At 41.4% G+C, this 22,504-nt stretch overlaps 1 protein-coding gene, 1 long non-coding RNA gene and 1 pseudogene across 4 annotated transcripts; 1 reads left to right on the plus strand and 2 right to left on the minus strand.

Moving 5' to 3' along the window:
• Positions 1-179: 179 nt before the first annotated feature.
• Positions 180-12,234, plus strand: capsla (calcyphosine-like a). 3 transcript variants are annotated; one of them, XM_067363630.1, is made up of 5 exons: positions 180-246; positions 823-979; positions 9,065-9,242; positions 9,364-9,573; positions 11,895-12,233. In XM_067363630.1, the coding sequence occupies exons 2-5, from the start codon at positions 903-905 to the stop codon at positions 11,994-11,996; spliced, it is 567 nt and encodes a 188-aa protein (XP_067219731.1). In that variant the 5' UTR covers positions 180-246; positions 823-902; the 3' UTR covers positions 11,997-12,233. The 3 variants fall into 3 exon arrangements, with proteins under 3 accessions (XP_067219731.1, XP_067219732.1, XP_067219733.1); XM_067363631.1 differs by lacking the exon at positions 180-246 and adding an exon at positions 690-740 and having other exon boundaries at positions 11,895-12,234; XM_067363632.1 differs by lacking the exon at positions 180-246 and adding an exon at positions 702-723 and having other exon boundaries at positions 11,895-12,234.
• Positions 12,235-14,368: 2,134 nt separating this feature from the next.
• On the minus strand, positions 14,369-15,168 carry LOC137002945 (uncharacterized). The gene is made up of 4 exons (XR_010891924.1): positions 15,103-15,168; positions 14,800-14,825; positions 14,616-14,722; positions 14,369-14,503 (listed from the first exon to the last, which is right to left on the minus strand). It is a non-coding gene; the product is annotated as an uncharacterized lncRNA (long non-coding RNA).
• A 5,377-nt stretch (positions 15,169-20,545) lies between these two features.
• LOC137003743 (putative nuclease HARBI1) lies at positions 20,546-21,469 on the minus strand (annotated as a pseudogene).
• Between the last annotated feature and the right edge of the window lie 1,035 nt (positions 21,470-22,504).

Raw genomic sequence — 22,504 nt, forward strand, 5'->3', positions numbered from 1 at the left:
TTACACTTTCAAAGTGATTCCATATGTTTATAAAACATAGAAGACAGCGAAAATACTAATTCTAGTTGCCTAACTCTGGTATTAAGGCAGAAACTATGGTTAACATGGTAATCAGTGGTTACCATTGACGCGTTGCAGCCAATCAAAAGGAGTGTTGAGTTTGGAGGGGCGGAGAAACGCGCAGGTGCGCCTGAGAAACACACGAGACACACGGTTCACTCCTCACGAGACCCTCGCAAGATACAGGTATAATATTTCCTTTATATTTATTTGATTTGAACTTATAGTATTCATGTTAAACTAGTTTTTATTTCGACGAATCAATACGTAGAAATAACTTTAAGGACGAGGTTAAATAAAATAGCCTATATTTGACAGCTTCATGTATAGACAGGGTTTTGTCCTTTTTATTGTAATATTTGAATATTAATCTAATATTTTCTCACAATGTATACTGATAAATATAGCGATGTGTTATTGTGGTATTAGGTTTTTTCTCATCATAAAATGTCTACAGAAAGATGAAATATATAATGTCTGTTGATAATCGTTATGTCTATGGTTACTGCAGCTTGTTTTATGGCGGTTTATGTGTACAGTTGCCATAGTTACATTCTTTGAGTTTATGTTTCCAAGCCAACAGAAATCGCATAAAAACACTTCCTTGTAAGCCCACGTAACGTCTTGAGGACCACCTCATTGCACATTCTTAATGTGCCTGTGGTGTAAATATCTTAAATGTATTCAGTGTAAATGTTTACAAATGTTATAATAGCTCATATCAAATTGTGATTTGTATAATATTTTAATTTTGTACCACAGATCAACCTGAAGCTGCAGTGGGATCCACAGAGACCAAAGACCTGAGATACACCTGACCTGAAAGAGACTGAGAGAGAGTGATGGCCACAGATGCAGTGCAGGAGCTCCGGCAGCAGTGCCTCAGCAGGGGTGCGGCGGGAATCAAGGGTCTGGGAAGGCAAGAGAAATATACTAGACTTTTAAAAACTACACTATAAATACACTATAGTTCATTTATGGAAGTGAGGATTGCAAAATAAAGTAAACTGTGACATATTATATCCAAAAATTCTTAATACAGTGGACTACCAGTAAAATTTGGAACCAAAAATTATTCAGACACTTTGACCTGACCATGATTAATATTTTCTGACACAGTTTAACTCTGAGATCTTGTCATATTTTATTACCATTTTTTTAAACTATAGTGAATAAACTGTATTAATGAAATAAATGTTCAAGGTGTCTGAATAAATTTTGGTTTGACTGTATATATATATATATATATATGAAGAGTTTGGTTCCAAAACGCAATAATTCCATTTTGATTAATTTGAGTAAAAAGGTGTTTTCTTTACCAAGAAAGTGGCAAGATGAAAACCACTATTTTCTGTTTCAAACTTTCACATAGCATCACATAGTTCAAATCTACATTTTGATTTTAAAAAGTTTATTATAAAAACATATTATTTTTTTACCCCAAAATGCAATAAATCCATGATACTTTTATTTTCAAAATGCAATTAATCCATCAATGTAACAGTTATTTTTCAAACTGAAAATACACAACAAAGTAAGCTGATTCACATATATGACAGAGTCTAAACTTTGCCAATATTCATCATATATACAGATGTTTTACTAAAAATATATTCATCCGTTGCTCCCAAAATGAATTCAACGGGTCATCTTGTTAATGTTATAAATTATTTGTCATTACCGATTAAAGAGTATCTTGCGCCACCGCACTGTTAAATAAACACATTTGCCAAGTACATTGTTATTAAAATCGGCTTTTTAAAAAGCCTTCAATGTTTACAGTGGGTGGAATGGTGCGCTGTGATTGGTTGAGAGAGGATATATTGCGTTTTGGAGAAAAAGGAGACTGGCGTTTGTCACATTTTGGAAAGAAAGGGAGGGAACATGACAGAATAACACGACGGATATCGCATTTTGCGCAAAATTAATAAATGACTTTTCAATACTGACCATATACAATACTGATTTTGGCGGAAACTCGATTTTTTTGAAAATGGCGTTTATCGCGTTTTGGAACCAAACTCTTCATATATACACTCACTACATTGCCAAAAGTTTTGGGATGCCTGCCTTTACGTGCACATGAACTTTAATGACATTCCATTCTTAAAGCTGCAGTAGGTAACTTTTGTAAAAATGTATTTTTTACATATTTGTTAAACCTGTCATTATGTCCTGACAGTAGAATATGAGACAGATAATCTGTGAACAAATCAAGCTCCTCTGGCTCCTCCCAGTGGTCCTATTGCCATTTGCAGAAATACACCGCTCCTGGTAAGAAACAACCAATCAGAGCCAGGAGGATTGTCTTAGCAGTGTCGATCAGGCTTGTGTGTGCGTTGATCACACCCGTCTCATGCAAACTGTTCCCACAAAGTTGGGGGCATGAAATTGTCCAAAATGTCTTGGTATGCTAAACCATTAAGAGTTCCTTTCACTGGAACTAAGGGGCCAAGCCCAACCCCTGAAAAACAACCCCACACCGTAATCCCCCCTTTACCAAACTTTACACTTGGCACAATGCAGTCAGGCACGTACCGTTCTCCTGGCAACCGCCAAACCCAGACTCGTCCATCGGATTGCCAGACAGAGAAACGTGATTGGTCACTCCAGAGAACACGTCTCCACTGCATATATATATATTTCCCATTCAGTCGGTCACGTTCGACGTACGTCGGACAGACCGACGAATAGGAATCTCGCTAGAGAGGCCAATCTACTTCGAGTGTAACTAAAACGAGCCAATGCACATTGGCATGCAATCATATGCATCAGCTGCTCGCCTCGCAGCGCGGGTATATAATGAGCAGCAGGTGCGTTGCATCTTCAGCTTTTCGCTTCGGAGCCGAACGGTGTTTGTTCCTGTTCTCTGCAAGCGAGTGTCTGCTAGAAGACGAGTCAAGCTTTTTGGTTGAACTTCTCTTTTTTTCCGAGTGCGGGCGAACAGCACAGCAGCGGGGTCGAAGTCCTCTCTTTTTCTGTTTTTGTTTCGTTTGCCGTTTTTGAGCAAATAGCTGTTTGACAGCGTCAGAAGGCTGTTCTCACGGCCGGTACGGTGCGCTTTTGAGCGCTGAAAAGCCGTTTTTACGGCTGGTAAGAGTGAGCGCCTTCAAAGAGAGAGAAAGCACATGACAGGCTGCACAATCCCTGTCTGTGTTGCGGTGGACGTTCCCCTGCGTGCTTCAGCACTTCTAAAAGAGTAAAGTCCCTGAAAGAGCTTACACAAGTAGATTCGCGTCTTTTTAAAGACGACATCCTACTTGTGTTTCTGGATGCGATCGTTCCTGTCCTCACTGACGGCCACGATCACCGTTTCGCATGTCTGGGCGCGTGCTGAAATGATGTTCGTGGGTGTTCATGTTTTCATATGAGAACATGATCACGTCGACACGCCGGTCGTGACTCTTCTTTCTCCGGGAAGCTTGAGTCCCCTCTGTTGTTGGCCAGCTGCCGCTTGTGTGTAAAAGCACAGCCGCGGGTCTGCCCGACACTCTGGGAGACCGTGGAGATCAGCGAGAGCAAACCTCTCGCTCCTCTGCGTGTCGTGTGCCGTCGAGCTGCCGGGCTGCAGCGCGGGTTGTCACGGCAACCCAGCGCTCGCTCGGCGCTCTAGATGCGCGGTTCCCTTGCGTAATCTCCATTGTAGCGCCCTCTCTGGTGCACCAGAAGAGGTCTACTTTGCTGATATGGCTTGGGTGACATGAGGTTGAGGGGTTCCTTCGGGGAACCAACCCCCTAGGGCCCCTCCCTCTCTAGCGCATTGCAAGCTGTGCAGTTTCTGGATTGGATTGCTGGTCCTTTTTCATAGGGGAACCTAGCATTTCATTCAGAGCTCCAGCTGAGGGACAGACGTCGATTGCAGCATCGGAGAGAGTGCTGTTATTCTCTGGAAATGAGGGTGACGCTGCCCACTGTAATGGTGTGTGCTTATGCTGACTCAGATTCAGAGTTTACAGCCATGCTTTCCTGGGTCTTCCAGATGTGCATGGAAAACTTGGCAGTATGGGGGTATATTGGTGCCATAAATATGGAATGCCAAAGGTGCCAGAATCTGCATAAGTTTTTCCTCTCTCACTACCCTCTTGGATGGGGTGGCTGTACACAGACCACACCCACCCTGCATGTGAGGCCAAGGCACTCTTTTTGCATGAGGGTAGTTCTGTGCTGGGGTTGAGCTGCGCTTGTTGACTAACCGTGATCAAAGTCACGGCGCAGGCCCTCAGCCAGACGATGTCCACCTCCGTGGTCCGGAAGTGCCCCCTGGCTTACCTTGTGAGGTGTGAGAGGTTGTCAAGCTAAATGCTTTCTCAATGCTCCCATCTTACGAGGTGGCCTTTCGGTGACACTGTCGAGGACTGAGCCCAGCAGTTCTCCTCAGTTAGTAGCGGATCGGGGAGCTTCCCATGACAAACCATTGAGTTCCTCTTGGGTCGCCCCTCAGTCTGCTCGTCGCCAAGGGTGTCGTCCCCTCCAAGAAACTCCGGCCCAGCAGGCTCTGCTGTATCCATTGCAGGGAGATGACGCCTCCCGTCTCTGCAGCTGTTTAACTGGTTGGTGAGAATCACCCCTGAGACGGGCAACCCAGAGATGGGTGGGGCTGCTCTTCCACCACTGGAGGAGGGCCAGGTGGTAAATCCTTTATTGGGTTTGTTTCTGTTCCGCCACTGACCCAAGAGGCAGCGGTACCCAAATTTCAAAGAGCAGTTCCTCCATTTCCAGGTCTGAAGAGGGTTTGGAGAGCAGTGGGAGGAGAAAAACCTCACCACTCTCATCCCCCTCTTCTGTCGCCAGCGGACAGCAGCGAGCAGCGGGCAGCCAAAGCCTCGACTGCTCCCTCTGTCCATCCGTGGAGCCAGGTAAGTGTTGCTTAGCACACTGTGACGCCGCTTCGGGCCGCCTCACAAAGAGAGCCCCCCGAGCCGCGTCCCTGTGTTCCACCTCGCTGCCCTGCTGCGGGTAAACCGGTGGTCCCTTTGGTCCTGCTTGTACGGTCTCTGCGAGCCGGGTTAGCGCTCCCCAGTCCGTCTCGCTGGCTCCTTCGGACCATCAGGGTCGGCTTTGCGATTCAGTTCGCCCGGCTTCCCCCCCAAGTTCAGGGACGTCCTCTTCACTACAGTGAAAGATGCCGATGCCCCTGTCCTGCGTGCGGAGATCGCAGTCCTACTGGCGAAGGACGCGATAGAGCCGGTCCCTCCAGCCGATTTGAGGTCGGGGTTCTACAGCCCCTACTTCATTGTACCCAAGAAAAGCGGCGGGTTACGACTGATCTTGGACCTGCGAGTTTTGAATCGGAGCCTCCACAAGCTACCATTCAAAATGCTCACGCAGAAACGCATTTTCGAGTGCATCCGTCCCCGAGATTGGTTTGCAGCGATTGACCTGAAGGACACGTACTTCCATGTTTCAATTCTTCCGCGACACAGGCCATTCCTGAGATTCGCGTTTGAAGGTCGAGCATATCAGTACAGAGTCCTACCCTTCGGGCTGGCCCTGTCTCCCCGCGTCTTCACGAAAGTCGTGGAGGGAGCCCTTGTTCCCATGAGAGAACCAGGTGTTCGCATTCTCAACTATCTCGATGACTGGCTCATTCTAGCACAGTACCGGGATCAGTTGTGCAAACACAGGGATTTGGTGCTCAGACACCTCAGCCAGTTGGGGCTTCAGGTCAACTGGGAAAAGAGCAAACTCGCCCCGGTGCAGAGGATCTCTTTTCTCGGTATGGAGTTGGATTCGGTCGAGCAGATAGCACGCCTCACAGAGGAACGTGCTCGGTCGGTGTTGAACTGCCTGAATACATTCAATGGCAGGACAGCGGTCCCACTGAAGTTCTTTCAGAGGCTCCTGGGGCATATGGCGGCTGCTGCGGCTGTAACACCGCTCGGTCTGCTTCATATGAGACCGCTTCAGCACTGGCTTCACGGCCGAGTCCCGAGATGGGCGTGGCAGCGCGGCACGTTCCGGGTGCCAATCACTCAAGAGTGCCGCCGAACCTTCAGTCCGTGGTCGGACCCCTTGTTTCTTCGGGCAGGAGTGCCCCTAGAACAGGTGTCCCGGCATGCTGTGGTGTTCACAGATGCTTCTGCCACCGGCTGGGGTGCCACGTAATACGGGCATGCAGTCTCAGGGGTTTGGACGGGACCCCATCTGCATTGGCACATCAATTGCCTCGAGTTGCTGGCAGTACGCCTTGCTCTGAGCCGCCTCAAAGGCCTGCTACGGGGCAAGCATGTACTGGTCCATACGGACACTGCGACCGTTGCGTACATCAACCGTCAAGGTGGTCTACGCTCCCGTCGCATGTCGCAACTCGCCCCCCATCTCCTCCTGTGGAGTCGGAAGCTTCTGAGGTTGCTTCGCGCCATTCATGTCCCTGGTGTGCTCAACCGTGTGGCCGACGAGCTATCACGAGCTGCGCTGCCAGGAGAGTGGCGACTCCACCCCCCAGGTGGTTCAGCTGATCTGGAGAGAATTCGGAGAGGCTCAGGTAGACCTGTTTGCCTCACCAGAAACCTCCCACTGCCAGTTGTTTTACTCTCTGACCGAGGGGACACTCGGGACAGATGCACTGGCTCACAGCTGGCCCCGGGGCCTGCGCAAATATGCGTTTTCCCCAGTGAGCCTACTTGCACAGACCCTGTGCTAAGTCAGGGAGGACGAGGAGCAGGTCTTGTTAGTTGCGCCTTACTGGCCCAACCGGACCTGGTTCCCAGAACTCTCACTCCTCGCGACAGCCCCTCCCTGGCCCATCCCTCTGAGGAAAGACCTTCTTTCTCAGAGACGGGGCACTCTTTGGCACCCGCGTCCAGACCTCTGGAAACTCCATGTCTGGTCCCTTGGACGGGATGCGGAGGTTCTAGGTGACTTACCCCCTGAGGTACTTAACACCATCACTTCGGCACGTGCACTGTCTACGAGACGTGCTTACGCCTCAAAGTGGAACCTGTTCGTCGAGTGGTGCTCTTCTCGCCGGGAAGACCCCCGAATATGCTCGATCAGAGTTGTGCTTTCCTTCTTGCAGTAGGGTTGGAGCGTAGGCTGTCCCCCCTCCACCCTCAAAGTCCATACTTCTGCTATATCTGCTTACCACGACCACTTAGATGGCAAATCTGTTGGTCAGCACGACCTGGTCATCAGGTTCCATAGGGGGGTGAGACGGTTAAATCCTTCTCGTCCCCTCTCCATACCCTCTTGGGACCTCACTCTGGTGCTGAGAGCACTTCAGATTGCTCCCTTTGAGCCTTTGCTGTCAGCAGACTTAAAGATTCTGTCTATGAAGACTTTGCTGCTGGTGGCATTGGCCTCCATCAAGAGGGTAGGGGACCTGCAGTCATTTTCGGTCGACGAATCATGCCTGGAGTTCGGGCCGGGTGATAGCCACGTGGTACTAAGACCCCGGCCTGGCTATGTGCCCAAGGTTCCTACCACTCCCTTCAGGGACCAGGTGGTGAGCCTGCAAGCGCTGCCCTCGGAGGAGGCAGACCCAGCCCTGGCTTTACTCTGTCCAGTCCGCGCTTTGCGACTGTACATAGACAGAACCTAAAGCCTCAGGACCTCAGACCAGCTCTTGTCTGTTATGGAGGCCAGCAGAAGGGAAAGGCTGTCTCCAAGCAGAGGATGGCCCACTGGATAGTGGATGCCATCGCCCTGGCTTACCAAGCTCAGGGCGTGCCCTGCCCGCTCAGGTTGCATGCTCACTCCACGAGAGGTGTCGCATCCTCCTGGGCGCTGGCTCGTGGCGCCTCGCTGACAGACATTTGTAGAGCTGCGGGCTGGGCGACACCTAGCACGTTCGCTAGATACTATAGCCTTCGTGTCGAGCCGGTCTCCTCCCGTGTTCTCGCCTCAGGTCAGAGGCACGGAGAGGCCCCGGCTTAGTGTCGGCTTGCTGCGCTACATGCGCGTTCTGTTCTCCAGAGAGTCCCTACGGGCAGACCCTGTTGAGTCCTCCGGTTACCCTTCGGCAGCCGACGTGGCGGAGCGTCTGGCGCCAGGCCTATACTCCGTTGTATCCTTGAGAACCGGATTTAGGCTGGGTTCCATATGTGTGACCCTACGGGGATCCCATATGGCTTTTTCCACGGCTGCTCTTAAACGAAGCCCGTGTCTTTCCCTCTGGGAGAACCCATCTCTATCGAGTTGGAGTCACCCCAGTTCTTCCATATGTAGCACAGCCCTACAGGGTTAGTCCATATGTACTTCTCCACATAACTCCTTCGGGGAAGGATGTGGCTTCCGCAGCGTTCCTTTCCCAGCGAAGGGTACGCTTTCCCAGCGTTATCCAATAGTCTCACTGAATGGGTTTTTGGGGAACAGCAGTGATCGACTCTCTCTGTGTTAGCCCTGTCCCACCATCCTCAGGCAAGGGGGTTCAGGTGGCTTACAACAGAGCGCTGGAAGGGGGCAGCTCCTGTGGCGCTTTGGTAGGGATTCCTATTCGTCGGTCTGTCCGACGCACGTCGAACGTGACCGACTGAATGGGAACGTCTCGGTTACAAAGGTAACCCTCGTTCCCTGAAGGAGGGAACGGAGACGTACGTCCCGTCGCCACAGTTGTTGTCCTGCTGTGCTGCCGCCTATCCGTTCGGCTCCTCAGCGAAAACCTGAAGATGCAACGCACCTGCTGCTCATTATATACCCGCGCTGCGAGGCGAGCAGCTGATGCATATGATTGCATGCCAATGTGCATTGGCTCGTTTTAGTTACACTCGAAGTAGATTGGCCTCTCTAGCGAGATTCCTATTCGTCGGTCTGTCCGACGTACGTCTCCGTTCCCTCCGTCAGGGAACGAGGGTTACCTTTGTAACCGAGACGATATATATATAATATATATATATATATATATATATATATATATATATATACACAAACACATACACACTTACATGGCTTGAAATAAAATAAACTAAAATAACATTTAAAAAATTATTTTATTCCAACTGGTTTAAGGCAATTAAAATATGTTTAAGTTCAGCATTTAAACTACAAACGTAAATGTTTTACCCAGGACGTTTCGCATTATGGATGATGATGGCAGTAAATCTCTGGACTTCCAGGAGTTCCAGAAGGGGCTGGAGAACTACGGCGTGTCCGTGGGGAAGGACAAAGCACAACAGATCTTTGCCATGATGGATAAGGATAGAAGCGGCACTATCAACTTTGATGAGTTTCTTGAGAAACTAAGGGTAAGAATAGATCAAACAGAACTGTTTCCAGGATACAGAAATGTTCCCCCATCTATTTTCAAAAGCATATTTTTCATGCTAACTGTGATGCATCCCGCTTCATTCTGTGTCTGTGTGTCAGCCGCCCATGTCGAGCGCACGCAGTCAGGTGATCAGTCAGGCGTTCCAGAAGCTTGATAAGACAGGAGACGGTGTTGTGACCGTAGAAGATCTACAGGGTGTTTACAACAGTAAACATCACCCCAAACACAAGAGCGGAGAGTGGACAGAAGAACAAGTCTTCCGCTCGTTCCTGGACAGCTTCGACTCTCCGTACGACAAGGATGGAAAGGTTCCTGCAATTTATTCCTGTGTTTACAGTCTAATAAGGGTCTGCAGATTAGATATTATTATCATTATCATCATCATCATCATCATCATCATCATCAAGAGTGTTCATTTTGGTCCACATATACACAATACCATAAGTATTATACATATTAACTGAAAAAGGTGTAGGTTTTTTCATAACCGTTGCTTCCACTTTAAATGTAATCTATGCAAAAAGATACAAAAACAAAAGTTACTAAAGACAAAACTGCTTAAGACCGTTATACACAAATCAGAATTGCATGATAAACTTGTAAATGTGAGTCATAAAGTCAGAATTGCGCAATGAAAACTCGTAATTGTGAGTTCTAAAATCAGAATTGTATGATAAACTCGTAATTGTGAGTTCTAAAATCAGAATTGCGTGATAAACTCATAATTGCGTGTTATAAAATAAGAATGGCGCGATATAAACTTGTGCGAGTTCTAAAATCAGAAGTGCGTGATAAACTCGTAATTGCGAGTTATAAAATCAGAATGGCGCGATATAAACTCTTAATTGTGAGTTATAAAATCAGAATTGTACGATAAACTCGTAATTGTGAGTTATAAAATCAGAATTGTATGATAAACTCATAATTATGAGTTATAAAATCAGAATGGCGCGATATAAACTCGTAATTGTGAGTTATAAAATCAGAATTGCGCGATAAACTCGTAATTGTGAGTTATAAAATCAGAATGGTGCGATATAAACTCGTAATTGTGAGTTATAAAATCAGAATTGCACGATATAAACGTGATTGCGAGCTATAAAATCAGAATGGCTCAATATAAACTCGTAATTGCGAGTTATAAAGAGAGAATTATGCGATATAAACTCGTAATTGTGAGTTCTAAAATCAGAATTGTACGATAAACTCGTAATTGTGAGTTCTAAAATCAGAATTGCGCAATAAACTTGCAATTGCGAGTTATAAAATCAGAATTGCATGATAAACTCGTAATTGCGAGTTATAAAATCAGAATTGCACAATAAACTTGTAATTGCGAGTTATAAAATCAGAATTGCATGATACACTTTTAAATGTGAGTTATAAAGTCAGAATTGTGCAATTAAAACTCGTAATTGTGAGTTCTAAAATCAGAATTGTAGGATAAACTCATAATTGTGAGTTCTAAAATCAGAATTGCGTGATAAACTGGTAATTGCGAGTTATAAAATCAGAATGGCGTGATATAAACTTGTGCGAGTTCTAAAATCAGAAATGTGTGATAAACTCGTAATTGCGATATATAAAATCAGAATTGCACGATAAACTCATAATTGTGAGATATAAAATCAGAATTGCACGATAAACTCATAATTGTGAGATATAAAATCAGAATTGTGCAATAAACTCGTAATTGCGAGTTATAAAATCAGATTTGCATGATAAACTGGTAATTGCGAGTTATAAAATCAGAATAGCGCGATATAAACTTGTGCGAGTTATAAAATCAGAATTGTGCGAGTTATAGTCAGAATTGTGTGATGTAAACTCTGTAAATTCTGACTTTTTTTCTCGCAATTGTTTATATCATACAATTCTGAGAAAAAGTCAGAAGAAAACATTGCAGTATTGCTGAATATTAAGTATTCCCAACTAAGCAAGCCAAAGGTGACAGTATATATTCCATAAATATTTCCCTCTGTACGATGTTAAAAAAGATGATTGGAGTAGCCTATGTTTTACAAGAAAATACTAGGTTATTTCATGATTTTCTACTTGCAAATTTCACATCTAATTCAATGTGTTAGGCTACTTGCCATTTCTTTGTAATTGTTTGTTACATTTACTAGCAATGTCAAATTTATTTATATAGCGCTTTTACAATTGGTAATTGTTTCAAAGCAGCTTTACATATTAGAAGCACAGAAAAAAAGGGAAATGGTTAAAAATAAGCTGTACAAACAAGCGTGGTAATATGTAACGTATACAAGATGGTGCTACATTAAGCCAATGTCGGCTGACTCCCAGGGGTGGAAAAAAACCCCTAGGAGAAAAACCCACAACTGTTTCTACACCAGAGTTTTTAATGTATATTCATGTTTCTTATGCTACGTTCACGCCATGTTGTAATTTACGTAATTTCGAGATGTCAACTCGTGGCTTTTCACGTCAACGCCCAAATGAATCAGCAGCGGTCACATGGTACAAGTAGGAGAACTAGGAGCTCCCAGACGTTTCCCAGTTTACAAGCTTTAATTACGAGTTCTACAAGGACCTGAATGCTTTTTACAAGTTGTAATCTCGTAATTACGACATGGCGTGAACGCACCTTTATTTCTTCCTGTGACAGGTGACGCTGGAGGAGTTTGTGAACTATTACAGCGGGGTCAGTGCTTCTATTGACAGCGACGAGTATTTCATCACCATGATGAAGAACGCATGGAAGCTGTAGTCATCATTGGACACGTTCGCTCAGAAATCCCGTTTCAATCTATAGTCTTTGGTTTCAATGCGTTCTATTTGTCATTAGAAATAACAGTGAAATGCTGCAGACTGTAAAATATTTACTTGTAGAAATCATGTCTAATTAAAGGTATTTGATTGCTACATCTTGCCTTAATTTTTCACACATTGCTTATTCCTAGAAGACAAAATGAACGCACAATCCCTCTCACAGATCCATCTGATTCTGCTTGACCACTGACCAGGACACGAAAGTAAACGGCGTGACAGCCCAGGGGCGGCGCTAGGGGTGGGCTGAAACCCCGAATGTTTTCCCAAAAGCCCCGAATCTTTCAGGTTTGAGGTTTCTTAACAGTGCTCTCAAAATATCATTTTTCTAAACGTATCTCTCTATTAAAATATGTTAAACAGTTCAATATCGCTTTTCTACAGTATTCATCATAGGCATCCATACACCGGCAGCGCTTTCTCTTGCGCATGCCCCTGGACCCCCCTAGAGGAGGTACACCCAACAAACTTTTACAAATTACAGTGCCAAATAATGTACATTTTCTGAACAACAATTCTACAACAAAAGCTCCTTTCATGTCAGTAAAGCTGTTAACAGAAAATTAAAATGTCTTTGGACAAACATTGATTTGGGCTAAGCCCCAGATGTTTACACTGTCTGGCTCCGTCCCTGCCATACAGTATGCAAATTAAAATATGTTAAAGACAAGAGAGAGAAAGCACTGCCGGTGTATGGATGCCTATGATGAATACTGTAGAAAAACAATATTGAACTGTTTAACATATTTTAATAGAGAGATACGTTTAGAAAAATGATATTTTGAGAGCACTGTTAAGAAACCTCAAACCTGAAAGGGGCTCCAGCCCCCTTAGCCCACCTCTAGCGCCGCCCCTGGCTTACAGTAAGTGATAACTCGTGTATTTGAATCACATCACATCCACGCCATCTGAAATATCTCAACCTCTTACAAGACAACTGGAAACTTTCTAAAATCAACATAGTTTAACAGTACTGTTTCTGAAACATCTAAAATATCTCTAAAACAGCTGCGCTCTGACTTACAGGGTCTCTCCAGTGTTCACTGAAGTTCACTTCATATGACAAAATGAGTTCATCTGAACACCCTGAAAAGTCATCAAACATAGTCGTGCATGGGTGATTTCTTAGGTTTGATAATATAAAATACCTCTGTAAACCAATATATTGTTAAATACATGTCCTATGTAATGTGTAACAAGGACACTAAATTGAAGTGTTACACACACTTTGAACAGCCGCATATAAACCACATGTGGGATTAATAAAAATCAATAATAATGCCAGAGCCTCAAGTCATTTTCACCACCTTTATTTTATTCAAACTTATTAAGTACAGGAGAGATGTGCTGTGAAGTGATGTATCCATGCTCCCTTATTCCCTGTGCTGTTTGCAGTGCCCTTCAGGAAGATCTCTCCCTTCAGACTGGAATCTCACTTTAGATCCAAGAATCCGCTGTGAAGTCCACTTCGCAGGGCACTTGCAGTCAAATGGAACACACTTGAGGTGCTTTCTGTGTGTTTCCTGTACTGGGTGTGTTCATATTTTCTTGTTTCTTAGGCTCCACTTTTGACTATTCTTGTGTCAGACAGCCCTTGTGTAACTTCTTTCTGTTGTGTTATCTGCAAATCATGGATTCTGCTTTATCTTGTGTATAAGTATGACCCTTCTTCCTTAAACTTGAGAATGTTATGGTACTATGGTACTGTCTCAGTGTCTGCTTGATCACACTCCCGAGGCGCCTGTTTCCAACTGATGACTGATAGATTTGAGGCTGCAGATAGTCAACCTGACAATTAATCTAACAGGGTGTTAAAAGCGCACACACCCTTTATGATATTCTGCTGTCTAGATGGTTTGGGTGCCTCCTTCAACACAGGTGGAAAAAATATATTTTTCTATAATGTACTTAAAGTGCTCTATTTTTGTGCACTAATTTTGTACTTAATATGCTAAAAATTATTTTTAAGTACTTCTTTAGAGAACATCTAAGTGTACTCTATTTTGAGACACTATGAAATATGAACTAAAATGTGCTTTTAATATACTATCTGTATTTAAAAAATGTATTTAGATACCACTTATAGTACATTTGAACTCATAGTGCCTCAAAATAGCAGTTGAGTACACACATGTTCTTAAGATTATCTTAAGAAGTACTAAAGAAGATTTGACATTATAGAAGTGTACTTTTTTCACCTGGGAAAGTAAATCTTCACCTATTTTATCATTTATCATAGAGAAAACAGAACTAAAGAAAACAGCTTCAGTATGCAACATTTATTTATGGATTAAATCGTTACACATTCAGGTCATGATGAATGAGACATGAGTAGCTGACTAAAGGTCTGTCAAGCTGAATTATGGTGCCATTCCTGTGTCACTCCTGCAGATGTGTATTTAACACCGGCCAATTTTCTTGATTTTGATTATCCTTCTCCACGATGTCCTAAAAAAAAAGAGTGAGATTAAATTGAAGATTAAAGTTTGTAAGTGACAGACTCTAAACATTTTTAAACCTATAGTAATTTATTTGAAAATGCATGCATGTTTAAACTCACCTGAACGCATCACACAGAAAGCATTGGTTTTGGTATGTTACCCCATTGGTTCCACACAAGGGCTTAAGTGTTTTTGGGCATGTTTTAGGCTGGAATATGCAATTAATCTGGTCACGTAAAAAGAAAAAAACCTTGAGTTATTTGCACCTGGAGGGAAGCAATTCTACAGTCTTTATTTACTCACCTTTCTCTCTCCATCAGAAATGGCCACTGTTTGTTAAGAAGGAAAAACAAGGATTAAAGTTTATCATGAAACACATTAACTTGTTGTTTTGCCCATACAATGAAAGTCAATGAGGTTTAATGTTGTTTTGCTGGACAAAAACAGAACTTGAATGTGAATTACTGAAACAATGAAACTCTTCATTATGAACGAAATTAGACTGTTGCAGAGAATCAATATATATATATTGTAGATCCTCATGTGACAAATTAGCAACATCTTAATATCAGTTGTTTTTGTGAATGAAATCATTACATTACTCACCTAGGACGCAGAGAAGGATGATGACTCCTTTTGCATACATTGTTCTCAACCTGAGAGTCAATTCACTAAAACTGACGATATGATCAGTGATAAAATGATCCGGCTATTTATAGCAACACTGTATCCACCTCTAAACGTGGGAGTGAACCGTCCATCCCACCGTTTCATCACATCACATCACATGACACACGCAGATGGAGGTTTACTAAGTACCTTTAGTTTGATAGATTTATTTGTCTGGTAGGTGTGTGTCAAATGAATAATCACTCATGTTGTCCATCATGGGTAACATATACAGTTTAATCTCTCTGATTCTGCCAAATCATTCAGTTCCTGTAAAACTACTCAACTGGGGAACTATTTTCATCAGAGCTTCTGTGCAAAGTACAAAAATGTTACACAAATTATCTTTTTTTTTTTTTTTTTTTTTTTGCACATTTATCTGTCTTGTCCAATACAAGGCTGTTCATTTATTGGTTTTTAAAATATGAAGCATACATATCTGCAGGGATGGAGCCAGACAGTGTAAACATCCGGGGCGTAGCCCAAATCAATATTAAAAAGAAAAAAAAAATGAACAGCCATGTTATTATTAACTGACATTCGTAAAGATGAATAATGAAAATTCTGTTCTTTTTAGTTCTGTCAGAAAATTCTTATAAGAAATTCTTATTCATTCATAAGTTTGGATCTGTAAGATTTTTTTTTGAATGTTTTTGACATTGACATTTCACATTCACTTACTTTCCAAGGGTACGTTCATTGTATTTTCTCAAAAATACAATATAAACAGTAATATTTCAATTATTATCATTTAAAATCTAGTATTACAATTTGTAATTTATTCCTGTGATCAAAGCTGAATTTTCAGCATCATTATTCCACTCTTTAGTGTCACATGATCCTTCAGAAATGATTCTAATATGATGATTTGCTGCTCAAGAAACATTTATGATTATTATCAATGTTGAAAACAGTTGTGTTGCTTCATATTTACGTGGATTACATATCTTAACTGTCATATTTGATCAATTTAATGTGTCCCTCCTTGGATTGGTGTATTCATTAATGTAAACTACGTATAAATTCATGCATTGATTCATTAAAAAATAATCTTACTGACCCCAAGCTTTTGATGGGTAATGTGACATATGCTACACTAAAGAACAGCTTCTGTAGTAATAAACAAGGTCAACAATACCGTGTTTCTCGATGGCAGCACACATTTCTGCACACGATCAGCTGATCAAAATAAAAGCTCAAGGATTTATCTTTTAAAAGGAAATTAGTACAAAAGTGTTGTCATTTCCCTATACTGTTGTGTAAAGTTAGTAACTAATAAAAATTGTCATTTATTTTAGAGTGCATTTGTTACAATATATGGAAATTACTGTCATGAATAATTAGATAATAGTAAAACATATTATTATTTTGGTAACACTTTACAATAACAGTACATTAATAACCATGAACTAATGCCTAAATTAATAGTTACTTCCACATGAACTCATGATTAGATAAGATATGAACTAATCATGAACTAATGAAAAATGATCCTTAACTACGACAGGAGTCATACGGATTCATGCATGAAAACAGCAGCCTTAACTACGCATTAATACATGTTTGATAATTAATGCATTAATTAACATTTAGGGGTAAACTAAATAAATCAGCCTCCATAAGAGTAAACAAGAAGTACTCTGAATTTGAATTGAACGTGATTTAATACTGTCATAATTTACACTGTAATATCATAATCTGCCATCTGCAGCTTTGTGACAAATAATTGCAATGGCACATGATTATTTAGCCATTAATTACATAGATCTGTCTAATCAAATGTGGAAAATAGACTAACTACCACTAATAAATTTAATTTGATCTAAACTGTTTTCTGATTTTTACAGTTCATTTATATTTAGTCATAGATATATAGTCATAGTTTATTCCCGGAACTAAAGTATGTAGGGTTTGTTTCTGGCGGGACACTCATTAGTGGCGCACGCTAGGTGTTCTCTTGTCGCGTTTGTTGTGTTGCTGGCATTTTAAACTAATAAATGTTGACTGCTTTGGTAAGCAGAATTAATAATTAAAGACATATTTACATGTATGTTTCATTGGGATTTTCAGGAGGTTATGTGCAGTTATTAACTGTATTTGTATTTTTGTCATTTAAATGTATATGCTTTGATTAGCATTAGCTTGTGGTCGCGTGCTATTTTACATGTAAATGTGCCTTATGTGTGTCTTTACAGGTATGTTTATGGCTTGCTTTCAAGTCCATATATGTTTAATTATATAAATAAAAATAAAATACAAATACTTTTTATTTTAGTTTTTTTTGTACAGAAACAGAAACTGTTTAGGATGTAAAGGAATAAGGATGGCACTCTATAGTATTTATTCATATATTAGTTAATGATGTGTGATATGTGCATCATGTCATGACTTTACTTGAGGGGGCACAATCATAATTAACTAATTATTAACTAAGCATATACCAACATCAACTATTGGTTGGTTAATGTATACGTTACTTATGTCATGACTTTACTTGAGGGGGCACAATCATAATTAATTCACTGTTAACTACTTACCAAATTCAGCTCATGATTATCATTAACTTACTATCAAACACACATGTACTAACAGTATTCAGCCCAGTTAAGTGATGTTGTGTGACTTTTCAAAAAGTCAGAGAATGGAGGTACAGTATGATCACGGCCTGCGTCTGGATGGAGAGTGATCTTCTGAATCTGATACCAGCAAACGTTAGTTCATGTTTCCTGTTTGGTTATTTTTTTGGGAACCGATTCCTCAGGAACTGATGTAAGTCACAGTAGTTTTGTTTGATAGGAAAGAATATCACAAAACAGATTAAGACCTTTTAAGATAAATAGTGTATTTAGTATTTTATATGTTTGATAAGGAGGATAAGTGAAAATAATGGCAAACTAATCCTGTGCCTTTCAGTGATGTTTATAATGAAGCTGCTGATGTCAGTAGTTTAAATTCGGACAATAATAAATTGTTTAAATTTATTTCAAAGTCCAAATATGTATTATTCCTTCTTATAGAGACTGTTTGATTTAGTTTACCCTAAATGTTAATTAATGCATTAATTATCAAACATGTATTAACGCATAGTTAAGGCTTCTGTTTTCATGCATGAATCCCTATGACTCCTGGATCACTCTTCATTAGTTCATATCTTAACTAATCATGAGTTCATGTTGAAGTAACTATTAATTCAGGTATTAGTTCATGGTTATTCATGTACTGTTATTGTAAAGTGTTACCATTATTTTATTAATAATTGTTTGGCATTCTAAAACACAATGTAGACTGAGACTTTATATCACAGCTATAAATATGTTTGAGCCCTCTTTAATGTCCAGGTAGTTAGTGCTGTTTCTTTGTTCAATCTGCATACTGTATGGGCTTAAGCTCTTAAGTTTTGAGCTCTCAAAGTGCACCAGATTGATGCATTTAACCTTAAAATGTACAAAATTTTCTTACGGGGGGGGGGGGGGGCATGCCCCTGGACCCCCCTAGAGGAGGTACACCCAACAAACTTTTACAAATTACAGTGCCAAATAATGTACATTTTCTGAACAACAATACTACAACAAAAGCTCCTTTCATGTCAGTAAACCTGTTAACAGAAAATTAAAATGTCTTTGGACAAATATTGATTTGGGCTAAGCCCCGGATGTTTACACTGCCATACAGTATGCAAATTAAAATATGTTAAACAGTTCAATATTGTTTTTCTACAGTATTCATCATAGGCATCCATACACCGGCAGCGCTTTCTCTCTCTTCTCTCCAACAGCGCGTTCACGCACACCGCAGCTGAACACAGACACGCCTCCTGTCACTCACTCAGAGCAGCGGCAGGCCTCGTGACTCTTGTTCGGTCCGGTTGAAGGGTTTTTGTTATGATATGAACAGCTGATATATGACAACTTTAGCACATTTGTCAGCTAAACATTCATTCAGTGTTTCCCAATGACCCTGTGCCGCCGCCACCGTTTCATCATAAACCGAAAATTTAAAACATACAAAGCTTAAACGGTCTCTAAGTTGTATTTTACCAACGAACTGAAATCGAATCCGTGATATGGCTTTGTGCCTTTATAAAACAGCAAAATACAGTGATTAAGTATTAAAATTTTATTAATAATTGTTTAGCATCTTAAAACACAATGTAGACTGAGACTTTATATCACAACTATAAAGATGTTTGAGCCCTCTTTAATGTCCAGGTACAAGTCAATGCTGTTTCTTTGTTGAATTTTGTTCAAAATTTCTTAAGCTCTTAAGTTTTGAGCTCTCAAAGTGCACCAGATTGATGCATTTAACCTTAAAATGGGGGGGGGGGGGGGGCAGGCCCCCGGACCCCCCTAGAGGAGGTACACCCAACAAACTTTTACAAATTACAGTGTCAAATAATGTACATTTTCTGAACAACAAAACTACAACAAAAGCTCCTTTCATGTCAGTAAAGCTGTTAACAGAAAATTAAAATGTCTTTGGACAAATATTGATTTGGGCTAAGCCCCGGATGTTTACACTGTCTGGCTCCGCCCCTGCCATACAGTATGCAAATTGAACAAAGAAACAACATTGACAAACATCTTTATAGTTGTGATATAAAGTCTCAGTCTACATTGTGTTTTAGGATGCCAAACAATTATTAATAAAATAATAATATACTAATAATGTTTTAATATTATATGATTATTCATGACAGTAATTTCCATATATTGTAACAAATGCACTCTAAAATAAATGACCATTTTTATTAGTTACTAACTTTACACAACAGTATATGGAAATGACAACACTTTTGTACTAATTTCTTTTTAAAAGATAAACCCATGAGCTTTTATTTTGATCACCAGGGCCCAGATTTTCAAAAGTAATCCAGTGGGATTTCGGATCAAGGATTGGATCAGTTCTTGGAAATGGGTTTTTCAAAAGCAAAAGAGGGATTCCGAACTAAGATCAGAGTATGTAATCCGATCTTACATTTGGTCTGGATCAAACCTTGGGTTTTTCAAAACTTTGAACTTGGTTTGGGATTTATTTGATAAAAAAAAAAAATAAATAAATAAATAAAAAAAAAAAAAACAGGATTATCCTGATCCCATCAGAAGGGTGGATTCAGTTGTGATTTTTCGAACCAAATGAAATCAGAGAGTTTTTTTAAGTGAGTGATCACAAAATCAATGTTTACTGATGATATATACATTTCTTCATATTTGAAGCATATATGAACCATGTCACATCTAATGAGATATGGTAAACAACAAAAACAGACAAACAAGAAATCTCAAAGCTATCAGCTGTCAAATAAATGTCACTGTTGCTCACAGCTCTATAATTCCACAGCCTATATTAATGGCAACAACAACAAATATATTCAGTAGCCTAGTTAAAAGTCATTTATCAAAACTGCATCTCTAATTGCAAGTCCAGTGTGTCCTTCATTAGGTAAGAACATTGACGGCTGTTCTGGTTCTACATCAGGCTCAGGTCCATCAAAATTGTCATTAAGAGGGACATGACGCCTGGTGGCGATGTTATGCAAAACAATACAGGCAAGGAATATGTTGCATGCCACCTTGGGTTGTACTCGCAAGTAGTTAAGACATGCAAACCATCTGTTCAGGACACCATATAAGTGTTCAATGACACATCTTGTTTTGCAATGTGAGGAGTTGAAGCGTTCCTGCTCAGGTGTGTTTGCAACTGAAAAAGGGGTCATTAGCCATGGTAGGAGTGGATATGCACTGTCTCCCAATACTATTCCATTTGGTCGGGGATTGAAGCTCTCTGTATAGTGCACTTTCTCTTAGAATACGTGCATCATGAACAGACCCCGGCCATTTCACATCACAGTTTGTTATTATAAGGTCGGCATTGCCCACAAGTTGAATGTTGATGCTGTGCCTCCCCTTTCGATTGACATACTCCCACTCCCTTTCACAAGGTGCTTGGATATGCACATGAGTACAATCAATAGCACCAATAGTGCTAGGCATGTTCCCCATTTGAAAAAACTTGTGCTTAGTCTGAGCTGTCTGGTCATCCTTGGGAAAGGAAACAAATTGATTGATCAGACTGCCCAGTGCTACTGCATAGCCTTCACCACATTACTCACGGTTGATTTTCTCACTCCCATATTGTCACCAATTACTTGGTAGAAAGTCCCACATGCGTAAAAGTGCAGAGCGATCAAGCACTGTTCCTCCACAGATAAAGCATGACTCCTTTGGGTTTGGTGTTGTACGGTAACGATGAACAATACCTGCCATGTGGATGCCTCTGTAGGCAAGAGAAATGGGTGCAAATACATGATGTGTTTAAATGGTGTCACCCATTAACCAGCGATGAGCTGATTGGTGTAAGCCTAATTGAGCACAAGCCAAAGCAATTATGCTCAAGGCTTTTAAGATCAGTGTTGGCTACACCAAAGAGTTGGAACCATGGACTCAAAATGGCCTAATTTTACTGTGGCAGAAACCTGTGCACTGCTGGAGGGTGTTCGGGCAAATTTTGCCTCGATGGTAGGAGGTTTCAGCTCAGTGGAGAAGTGACCAAAAAAGGAAAACACAACATTTGGGAGGACATAACCAATCATGTCAATGCCACGGGGTCTGGTCAAAAGAGGACCATTAAACAAGTTATGTTGCGATGGAAGAACCTTAGGGCCAAGGCAACGAAAGACCTAACTGAACCCAAAGGTCATGGGTTTGAGTCTGAGGTCCGGCAGGTCCGGGCGCCGCAGCAATGGCTGCCCACTGCTCCGGGTGTGTGTTCACAGTGTGTGTGTGCACTTGGATGGGTAATGCAGAGCACAAATTCTGAGTATGGGTCACCATACTTGGTCACATGTCACTTCACTTTCACTGAAGGCATAGAAGCAGATGCAGAGGACACAATTACAGAGACTAGGACTTCAGAAGAATGAAAGCAATATTCTCCTGCAGAGGAAATGTTTGTCCTGGACTTAACTACAGTGACTGAGGAGGAAGATAGATCTCTAGTGGATGTAATGAAGACAGTCCAAGATGTTCCTACAAGAAAACGCAAACATTCCTCAGCTACAAACCAGGATGGTGACAGCTATGAGTTGCTTCTGAAACGGGAAACAGAAAGAGCAGAAGTACAAATTGAACTGGGTAAAGAACAAATCTTGCTTACCCAACTGCAGCAGAAAAAGTGCAGATGGAGATACTCACCTAAAGGCAGAGATGGAAAGAGCTGGTATCTGTCCAGTAAATAGTTTTTGACTATTAGATATAATTGTTTTTGTTTTGTTATTTAACATTATAACAAAAAAAAAGTAATGTAAAATGTTTCTGTTCATTACAGTGTTTCTGTTTCTTAC

Source organism: Chanodichthys erythropterus, chromosome 16, assembly GCF_024489055.1.
Source record: "Chanodichthys erythropterus isolate Z2021 chromosome 16, ASM2448905v1, whole genome shotgun sequence".
In the NCBI taxonomy this organism is placed as follows: domain Eukaryota; kingdom Metazoa; phylum Chordata; class Actinopteri; order Cypriniformes; family Xenocyprididae; genus Chanodichthys; species Chanodichthys erythropterus.

Excerpts from the sequence above, each read along its gene's own strand:
- capsla (XM_067363630.1), top strand. The coding sequence starts at position 903 with ATGGCCACAGATGCAGTGCAGGAGCTCCGGCAGCAGTGCCTCAGCAGG. Across the intron at positions 980-9,064 it reads GGAATCAAGGGTCTGGGAAG|GACGTTTCGCATTATGGATG; the intron begins GCAAGAGAAATA and ends TGTTTTACCCAG. Across the intron at positions 9,574-11,894 it reads CGTACGACAAGGATGGAAAG|GTGACGCTGGAGGAGTTTGT; the intron begins GTTCCTGCAATT and ends TTCCTGTGACAG.